Source organism: Onychostruthus taczanowskii, unplaced genomic scaffold, assembly GCF_017590055.1.
Source record: "Onychostruthus taczanowskii isolate IOZ18803 unplaced genomic scaffold, ASM1759005v1 scaffold18, whole genome shotgun sequence".
NCBI classification, from domain to species: Eukaryota; Metazoa; Chordata; class Aves; order Passeriformes; family Passeridae; genus Onychostruthus; species Onychostruthus taczanowskii.
The window spans coordinates 7119354-7129417 of record NW_024499017.1 but is presented as its reverse complement, the minus strand read 5'-3'; the positions used below and the strand labels follow the sequence as shown (position 1 = coordinate 7129417).

The following is a 10064-nucleotide window of genomic DNA, read 5'->3' as shown; positions in this document are numbered from 1 at the left end:
TTTGTTTGTGTACTTTTCAGTGTTTAAAATGAAAAGGCACCATCAGCCTCACCCCAGTAACCTGCTGGGTTAGGTTTAGTCAGAGAAATGTTACTTCAACCAGTCCCCAGTACTCTGAGGGGGTATTTAGACACCCCAGGGACAACTGCTCCTCTCAGTGCTCCCTGTCTCCTCCTGCAGCCCAGGCTCCCATGCTGCAATCATGACACAATGCAAGTAAGATTCATATAAAGAAAATAACCTTTATTAGACAAATCAATCAAACCCTGAAAAAAGAGTGTCAGGTAAACAATGCTAAAGGTTTTTCCAGCAATTTAGAAACCTTTGAAACTGAGAAATTCCAGACGTTTCATGTTCCTCTTGTTGCATTAGTAACTCCTCTCCCTCTTGTGACATGAGCTATTGCTGTCTTGACAGTCCAGAAACCTTGCACTAACCCAGCAATTATCTCAAAATAGCAACTTGTAAAATATTCCCTGTATAACTGTTTCCCACGCAATTTTGTACAAAGGTGTCAAACGTATTTTCTTTGCTGTCTGAAAAAAGAACAAGGTTTAAAAACATCCAGCTTATTAAAAATAAACAAGTGTTTTACATACAGTACAGGAATTTCCAAACTTTAAGGAACACTGTCTCCAGGGTGGCTGTGGGATGTAACACCCCAGTCTGCCAAGGGGAAAAAACTGCAGTTATATAAATTACTACTCCATCTTCTTCCTCAGGCCAAATGTAGCACTTCTCTCACACCTGCAGGAGCCTGATTTACAGCTCTGCATAAACCAGGAGTAAACAGGAGCTTGGCAGCCAAGTAACCACTGTTTGCAGAAATGCTAATTTTCATTTTGTCCGAGAACAGAGGGAGGGTGTCACAGCCACACAGTAACCTTGGAAGTTCCTCATGAAAAAGCCACCTTGGAACACAGGGTTTGTTTGTCCTCCAGTTATGCTGTTACTTCAAACAACGTGCACTTAAGGTTCAGCATTATGATCAACCCATTACACTCAAAACCTGTTGGTCTCGAATGCCAGCACAACCAAAGCTCCTCAAACAAGCCACAACAGTGGGACTGAAGTACCAGAAGAGGGGCTGAGTCAGAGATGAAGCAAGGAGCCAGTCCCTGTCAGTCCAAAACCAGGGGCACAGCCAGGACAAAGCACAATGGAGCCTGAACTAAGCCACTGAAACCGGAGCCAGCAGGGCGAGAGAGAAACTTGCACTGGGACAGCAGCTACAGGGGGCGAGTGGCTAAAATTAGAGCCAGGAACTTTGGTGCCTCCGGAGCTCCACCAGACAGCTCCCTCTTCCTCACCCCTACTGCTGGCTGCTCCAAAGCCCCTCTCTGGGTCAGCCTCCCCACTGGCATCAGGGGAGTCTCTGCCTGGGCATCTCCCCCTTCTCTGGTGAATGCACTGAGGATTTACAGGTGGAGCTGGCACTCAGAGCAGAGGTGGCACAGCAGAGTGGCAAAGCTGACAGATGGTTATGAGAGAGATGAGCTCAGCACCAAGGCACTGGAAGAACCATCTGAAGAAACAATTCGTAACAATGAAATTGCTTTTATTAGGATGAAAGTATTAAGCCAAGGAAATAAATTATTGCTACGATAGACATATTTAGAACATAAGGAAGGACATTAAATCTTGAGCTTCAGGCCACTATAACCCTGAAACAGAAAGTTAGACTACTTTTTTTAAATACCTCAATTTCTCTTCATGTCCTTCCAAAAACTTTATAAAATGTGCAGCTTACACAACAAATAGTAACAGAGTCACTTGTAATAAAAATCTGTACAACTCATAGCTTTAAAAATAATACTTTTTTTTTCCCAAACTGCTATGCTACTTATAAATATAGGGCTAATAAGTTCTAAATGCCCAAGGTCCCATCCAACACCAAAGCTATTACATTTAGTTGACAGAAGCCTTCCTGGGACTTCGCCTCAGGCAGAGGTCAGGTTTTGGGCTGTTTGAAAAAGCCTGATAACGGGCAAAAAATATCTTCACGGATGGAGACTGTGTCCTTCTGCTGGTCAGAGGCCTGGGGTCTTCAGTGAGTTTGAAATGGCAATCAAACCTGGAACACAGCACCGTGCAATGGGTTAGACCAGCTGCACTCCCGTGATGTGGCAGGATCCCACAGGGCCCTCTGTCCTGGCCAGCAGTGACTTCACAAACACTTGAAATCCATTGTTTGTCAGAGGTAAATTTTGGTGGGGAAAGAATATTTTAGTGGAAGAGCCTTACTGGAGAAGCACAGCTCTTCCCTCTGTGCCTCAGGAGTCGCCCAAAGGCTATGTGCTGCTGTCCCTACTGCTTCTGTGGCCACTTCAAAAGTCTCATCTGTGACCCTCCAGAAGGGGCTCAGATCTTAAATCTGAACCTTGGCTGGTTCTGTACAGCTGGTTCTGAACTCCTGCTCCTGCAGGTCACGAGCCATGGGCTTTGCATGATGTCACACCCCACAGTGCCAAACCTACGAGCCGTTCACCACCCTGTGCCTTGACCATTCAAGCCCTAATTCTGCCTCTCTCATGCTTGTACCCCTCTGCTCCCTGTGAAAAGGGAGGCTCAGCCCTAAGGACAGAGAGGAAAAGGCTGGGACAAGAGCAGGCTGGTTTGAGTGGGTCTTGACGTGACACCAAGGGCTGCCAGCCACAAGCAGGAGCCCTGCTTGGCTGCAAATCCTCTCAGGGTTCACCCTCCTTGGATCAACAGTGACTTGCTCACAGATAAGGCATCCTCCCAAAATCACCAAATACTGAAGCAACATCTGGCAGCTCCCTCAGGACATCCTGACCATAACCTAGCAGGCTCCTTTGCCTGGTAAAGTACCATTTCCTTTGGAGGTTCAAAGGAAACTGTGGGATAAATCTACCTTGGGGAAAATACTGTGATTCCCCAGGACAGTTCAGAGGGACTAAGAGCAGGATTTTGGCAAACAGCCACAAGAAATAGATTAGTGGTTAGACAGGTGGGCAGCATTCAGAGGAAAGCAGCTCATCTGAACACTCAGGAGGTGATCAAGCCTTTACTACCTGAACGTGATTTTGTTTGTTTTGCTTCTGCAAGACAGAAAGCATCAGACCAGCTGTTCAGAGTGTGGCTCCATGGGAGCTGCTCCTCTGTAACCAGATAAATCAGAGCCTCAGAGACCAGTCAGGAATGCATGGGGAAAACTCACAGAGGAACTGAGGGTGAGGTTCCCCTGACTCGGAGCTACTGACACACCTGACCAGCACTCAGAACTGCTGGAAAATCCCCTGCAGGGGCTACTTACAACAACTCCACTTCCTGAGGCGGGGCCGAGGGGCTCACACTATTCTTGAGGGACTTATGGTGACCTGGCCTGCTTTCTGCAGAAGAGAGAAGCCAGTGTTAGTACGGGGTTAGAGGACAACAGCATCAGGACACGATCTAGTGGGAAGGGAAGCAGCTGAGAACTCTCAGGAACACACTGACATTTCAGAGCAACAGGCTCCCACTACTCCCTCTCATCATTCCCCAAAAAAGGCCCAAACCTCCCAAGAAAGGAGCTTGGCAACATGTGCAGCAGAGCTCCAGCCATTCCAGGAGGTTATATATGTACCCCAGCCCACGGCAGCATTATAGCTCCTCTTTGTGCAACATCTCTTCCTTGTGCAGCCTCCAGCACTGCAGGTCCTTTCCAGCTCATCTCCTCAGGGGTCCTGGCCACCGCAGGGGTGGCTCCTGCACCAGAGGGCTCTTGCCCACCCCAGAGGATGAGGGTCTCTGCAAGAGGAAACGTCACTTCCCCACAGTCACCCCAAGCCCAAAAGCAGCATCTTCGGTCCCCCTGTGAGAGGCAGCGGCTTGAACTGGGGAGGCAGTTACAGGAGCAGGCAAAGTGAAGAGAGTGTTTTGGCTGCTTGCACTTACTGCAGAAATGTACTGGCTGTTTGTGAACCTGGGTCTGCCCTCCATGGCAGAGCTGTGCTGTGGGCCTACGGGCATGTAAGGGGGCGAGCCCATGTCTTCACAGAAGCTTTCTTGTGGGACGTTGGAGACACAGCCACTGTCGGAGCCGCTGGAGCCAGTGGCTGACATGCAGTGCGACGACTCTGAGCTCTCTGTTGCTGGGGAAAGAGAGGAAGGTCACTCATAACCACAACTTTGGGCTGCATATAACCCATGCCACATACACTTGATAATGTACCTGTCTGCAAAGGCACTGGCCACACAAACCCACAGATCACCCACACTTCTGTCTGGGCCTCTTTAAGGCCACAGACAAGAAATCAACACAAGGAAGTAGAGTTATAATGATGCTGGTGACTGGTATGAGCTGGCCAATGAAGTTCACACAAGGGAAGGCAAAGGGTCACGGGTGCAGGCTGGTGAGGGTAAGGGACAGAGCTCTTCATACCAGAGGAGCAGGGACACATGTCCCCAAGACCACAGCAGCATCAGTACACAGCACCAAGCCTGCCATGGATAGGGCTGCAGCTCAGCAGGTACTTTATAAGCCCTGTATTTGAGCTAACTCCCTTCATGGAATCTGAGACAGAGCTGGCATAGAAGGGCAGGGCCCTCATGCCCTGGTCTGGGTAGGAGACAGGGACTGCCATGACCCCAGCAAGCCTGGTCTGACCACACAGCACAGAACAAGGTGCAGGGATGAGCCCACACATCCCAGGGGCTGCAGAGCAGCAGGGCCATACGTACTCATTGAGGGCTGGCTGCTCGTCTCGTGCTCCAGCTCATCTTCCTCGATGCAAGTGCCGATGTCCAAGGGGCGTCTGGGGGCCAGGACCCCTGGCAGCAGAGCCTGGTCCAGGTACATGTGGAGGTTGAGGGGCCCCAGCAGGGAGGAGGAGGAGGAAGGGGAATAGGCAGTGGGGGTGCTGCTGGTGGAGAGCTGCGTCTGTGTCCTCTTGAAGGGGTTGGAATGGTCAAACAGAGACACTGCAATTGAGGCTCTGGTCCTGGCACCTGACAGAAAACATACAAAAAACCCCCTGAGAACCAGTCCTGCCTCAATCACATGGATCAAGGGGGAAGGCACAGCTGGCACCTACCTCTGCCTTTCATGATGTAGTCGATAGCACGGTCATTAATAGCTGCCTCACTGGGTTTGATATCCAGGAATGGCTTGTTACCCACACCCATGGAGACCATCTCCTGCATACGGATTTCTGGGGAGGAAGAGACCCACAGCCACATTGTGAGGCTGACCCAACCCAACACTCCCCACAGGCATTATTCAGCCACAGGTTAGAGCACTCCTGGGCTGGGCTGTTTCTGAACTGCTGAGATTGGATCTCTTCTCCCCTTGCTGCCCTCCCCAGCGCTGTGGAGCCTCCAGGAACAAGCAATCATGCCCTACTCCAGCCAAGTAGCTCAGTGCCATGCCACCTACTAGAGTGCTGCCAAGCGGGAAGCCTGTGGGGGACAGGAGGGACTTGGTCAGCATGATTCAGTAGTGAGCTCCAGTAGTGGGCCAGATCACTGGGGAGACCAGCAAGTCTTTCAGGTCCACAGCCTGTGCTCACAGGACAGGGAACCCTGAGTGTGGATCTTCTGTTCATGGAGAACAGGTGGGTGTCTACAGTCATACAGAGCTTGGACCAGTGGAGTTCTCTGGGGATGAGGGGCAGGGAAGGGACATGCCCAGCCAAGCCCAGCACATGCTCCTGAGGCTGCATGCTGGCACACAGCTGCTTGCTGCACAGAGCTGCCTGGAAACAGGATCCAAACCTACTCAGGACAGCATGAGCTGAACAGGGCTCCCGCACCTTTTGCGGCACAGAAGGAATTCCAGGAAGGAATCACACCTTTATTGCGGGCTGCCTGCTGCCACAGGATATTGGTAATGTCCCTGGTCCAGGCCTGCTTAGTCTCAGCTGAGCTGGCCTGGAGGATGTAGGTGTCACTGGACTTCCGTCTTCGGAACCAGATCTCAAAGCGCAGGCCGCTGTCCCCACAGTTCTCCGTCAGACCAATGTCTGCAGTCTGTGAGGAAGAGGAAAAGCAAAGCATAAACCAGACTGCAGCAGCAGCAAAAGGAGTGAGCTGCTTGAACCTTGTGCTAGAGCTATCCCTAGCTTGGCAGACCTAGGAGGAAAGAGCCTGAGAGTCTGGAAAGCAGCAGGTATGTCCTGGACACGGCTGAGCACAGACAGCTCAAGCAGTTTCTAGAGCTCCATCCAGAATTACCACCACTTCCCTTCCATGTACACACTGCCTTTCCCCCATACCCCATGACTCTCAGAAAATTCTGGCCCCAGATCCCACAGCACAGAGGGCCTAGGCATTACTGAGTGAAATATCCCCTTCTGGCTTCACTGCATGGTTTGGAGGAGGCTTAGAAGTGGTGGGTGCAGCTCTTCTCCTGAAGGTGCTCCTGCTTCCCATTTCAGAGGCATGTGCCATGGGGAAACCAGCCATGGACACCTCCCACACAAGAGGGAGCTGCAGGGCTGCCCTTACCTTGAAGGAGCGCTTGTAGATATACACATCAAAGCCACCCTCAATCCTCTTGGGCTTGCTGAAGAGGATGAGGTCCTCAAAGAGGAAGACGTGTCGCTGGCACTTCCTGCGGCCCAGCCAGATGGTGAACTCGTCCTGCCGCACCAGCTGCCCCTGCTCCTTCAGGTTTACCTGGACACGAGAGGACATCCTTGTAAGACTCCACCAGCATGACCCAGGCAGCCCTAGACCTGGACTTGGAGAACATGGTCCCATATGGCTGTAGCCCAGGTGGTGAAGAAGTCTCAGCTACCTGACATCTTAAGAGGGCTCTCAAAGAAGTCGGGCTGCATGGCATTGCTGGGGACCACATCAGGCTGAAACAACTGCCTCCAAGCTCAGAGGAGAGCTGAACCTTTCTCCTAAGTGTAACCCACAGATGACCCTCTTCTGTCACCCTGTGCAGATCTGTGACAAACCTCTGGAATGGCAACTGCAGGCAGCAGCCAGAGCTTTCTCATGGGGAGGAAATGAGTTCCATCCACTGCGAGGAGCTCATCTGGGTCAGAAGACCAGCTCCTCAGTTCTTCCTGACCAAGACTGATCCTACTCCACCCTGAGGCCTGGGGTTTCTCCTTCTCCAGTGCTGCACTTTGCATGCCTCTCCAAGTACCACTTAGTTGATTTTGCCCTACCCTTGGCATTGGCATCAGTTTGAATTCCTTCTTGGAATCTGCCTGACCCTTTTGACAGCTCAAGAGATGGAAGGTCCAAAGCAGCCTGCAGGACGCCATCTGCAAGGGCTTCCAGGATGCCTCCCATCACTGGTAAGCATCTGGAAGCATGTTTACTACAAGCAGCTCACCAAGCTCAGGTAGCAGCACCGAGGCTGTCTGCCCTAGGAAATCAAGGAAACCTCCAGGCCCCACTGCTCCCGTGCCCCATGCCTCAGCAGTCCTGCTATGCTGCGCTGGCAGACAGCACTCTGATCACTGGGGGAACCTGAGGGGAGGCTCACCGTACAATCCAAAGACCCCAAGTCTAGAGAAGGGGAATAAGTGTGGTTCTGTTGCCCTGGAAAGGGGAAGACTCTTGAACGTACATCACAGTCACGGATGGCATCCATGGCCAGCAGGTCATTTCCATGCCGGAGCTGAAACTTCACCATCTCCTCAGCAGCACGGAGGTAGACCAGCTCCTGCTCTTGTGCCTCGCTGCACTCCTTGATCAGGTCCTTCAGGAGCAGGGCATATTTGCTCATCCGCTGGATGGGCTTCAGCAGGTAGGAGGCCAGATCCATCTTATCCCCCAGCTGCACCTGCTTGAACTGAGAAATGCAGCAGAGTGAAGGCAGCAGCCTCCCCAAGGAGAACCCTGTGCCCCCAGGCAAGCACTGACACCTCTTGACTGGGATACTCAGGGAAAATGAGTACTCTTGGGGAAATGCAAGGCCATAGGACCAATGCTGCTATGTGCTGGGCTCCTTTTTCAAGCCCTCACTGCACCTCTGCCCTGTCCCTTCCATACTGTGCAGAGTTGTGCCAGGGAAGCAGAAGACACTGAGCCTGCCTCAGGCAGGTAAGTTGGCCTTGCTTAAACAGATCAGTGACCAAACACACTGAGCAATCCTCACACAGGCAGTGGAACTCACCTTGAAGAAGGTATTCCCATGGCTGGCCAGCAGCGAGTCTGACTTCGGCTTGTTCTTGCTATACAGCGCATACATTCCAAACTGGTCTTTCTGCAAAGAGATCCATCCTCGAGTGAGACCCATGCACCCAGGATACGGTGACAGCCACGACCCTGGCAGGTTACTCTAGTACTTCTGCCTCTCCTAGGCTGCACCAGAGCCTCCTCCAATATCAGGAATAACTTTGTTTCAAGCTCACTAAGAGCCAGGGAATGTTCTTGTCTTCCTACTCCCAGAGTAGCTAGGACTTCTTGATTCATTGTTCTGCTATCCCTAGCCTCTTCCTTACCCCAATAGTCACCTGGTACCTGGTACACCATGAAGCAGCAAAATGCATGGGGCAGATGATCTCAAGACCTGTGTCCCTGTGCTTCTGCCCAGCAGCCCTCTTCTCCCAGAGTTGTCTGCACCTCTCTGCTCACTCTAGTCATTACCTCGGACACCACAGACAGAAAACAGGTAAGGGACATCCCTGGAGAAACAGATGGGCTTTAAGGAGCAGACATTTTGTTTCCCTGGCAGTGTCTCTTGGTAGCAAAGCACAATAGGAAAGGCAGAGAAAACAAGCTCATGCCTGGAAGAGCCCGACCCCGGGGGCAAGGTGCTGATGCCTTACGTGTCGCAGGAAGCAGTGGCTGACCCTCAGTGGGTGGTTGCAGCAGCTCTCAAGCTCTCGAAGGAAGTATTGGCTGTGGAAGTCATAGAGTTTCTCCAGGTTTCCAAAAATGACACTGCGCTTCCCACGCAGGTCCTGGGGGAGGTCGAGGCGCTCCATCTCAGGGAAGTAGCTGTTGATGATGTAGCGCAGTGACCGCACGTATTCCTGCTCCGTGGTTACCATCTCATCGATGATGTGCCGCAGTTTGCTGCAACAGGAGACACCCAGCCTTGAAGGGACCCAGGCTGCAGAGTGCCTGCAAAGCACTGGACTATTGCTACAGAAGAGCTCTCTGACACCCAACATGGAAATGAGATGATCCTTGGCACAGTCCGAGCTCAGATACACAACTGTCTGTGAAAGCTCTGACCGTGAGTGCTGACAGGACTCAAGGGAACAGCATGAAGCTGTGTCAGGGGAGGTTTAGGCTGAGGCTATTAGGAAAAGGTCCTTCACCCACAGAGAGGGTGGTAAGGCACTGGAACAGGCTCCCCAGGGAAGTGGTCATGACACCAAGCCTGTCAGAGCTCAAGAAGCATTTGGACAAGGCTCTCTAGCACACGGTGTGATTCTTGGGGTGGTCCAATGCAGTCAGAAGTTGACTCAATTATCCTTTTGGGTCTCCCTTTCAGCTTGGGATATTCTGTGATTCTAAGGATTCAGGAATCACAGAATTGAAGGCTGGCTGTGATGCTGACCCAAACTCAGCAGGACACACACCCCTGGGCCCACCCAGCCCCTGTGCTCTGGACACAAGGGGCTGCTCTGCAGGTGGCTGCTCTCCTGAAACAACAGTGACAGCAGAAGTCACAGTAACTTCTTGAGGACTCCGTCTGATGACTAGAGACTGTGGGAAGCAATTTTAACCCTGGGAGAACAGTAGCTCTAGAACTAGGTGCTGTTGGGCTTGTCCTAGTAAAAGTGAGAGAGTAAAACTTAAGTGCCCTAATACCTCATCAGTGAACAGCAGTTCCTAGCATGGGTTGCTCTCACATATCTCAAAGGATGCCTCTTAGGTACTCGAAGTTTCCACTGTGAGGCAGTGTAGCACCAAACATAACCACTCCAATGTGTCCCTTCCTCCCCTGCATTTCAGCCTTCCCTCAAGTGAACTCCTCTGGTTGTCCAGAGAACAGAGAAGTGGGACTGTCTCAGCACCCACGGACACGGGAGGCCTGCTGCACTGCTCCCTTGAGAAGCAAAGTGGTCACTCTGCTATCTGCTGGGGCACATTCCCTGCCATGAGCTTTTCTGGGTATCCCAGGGATATCGGAGCCCCCTTCTGGAAGA

The 10064-nt window shown here is 51.8% G+C and overlaps 1 protein-coding gene across 4 annotated transcripts in view; it reads right to left on the bottom strand.

Annotated features, from left to right (window-relative positions):
• Positions 1-222: 222 nt before the first annotated feature.
• The window catches only part of PLEKHG4 (pleckstrin homology and RhoGEF domain containing G4), an 86102-nt gene continuing 76260 nt past the window's right edge, over positions 223-10064 (bottom strand). The window contains exons 15-24 of one of the 4 annotated variants that reach the window (XM_041400520.1): positions 8733-8982; positions 8078-8167; positions 7529-7753; positions 6448-6618; positions 5754-5970; positions 5037-5153; positions 4684-4950; positions 3898-4094; positions 3278-3353; positions 223-2074 (exon numbers count right to left, since the gene is read on the bottom strand). In XM_041400520.1, coding sequence (XP_041256454.1) covers positions 3312-3353; positions 3898-4094; positions 4684-4950; positions 5037-5153; positions 5754-5970; positions 6448-6618; positions 7529-7753; positions 8078-8167; positions 8733-8982 — 1576 coding nt within the window. In that variant the 3' untranslated portion in view covers positions 223-2074; positions 3278-3311. Of the gene's footprint in view, positions 2075-3277; positions 4095-4683; positions 4951-5036; positions 5154-5753; positions 5971-6447; positions 6619-7528; positions 7754-8077; positions 8168-8732; positions 8983-10064 lie in introns of all 4 variants that reach the window. The other 3 variants (XM_041400522.1, XR_005952375.1, XM_041400521.1) reach the window with 3 other exon arrangements.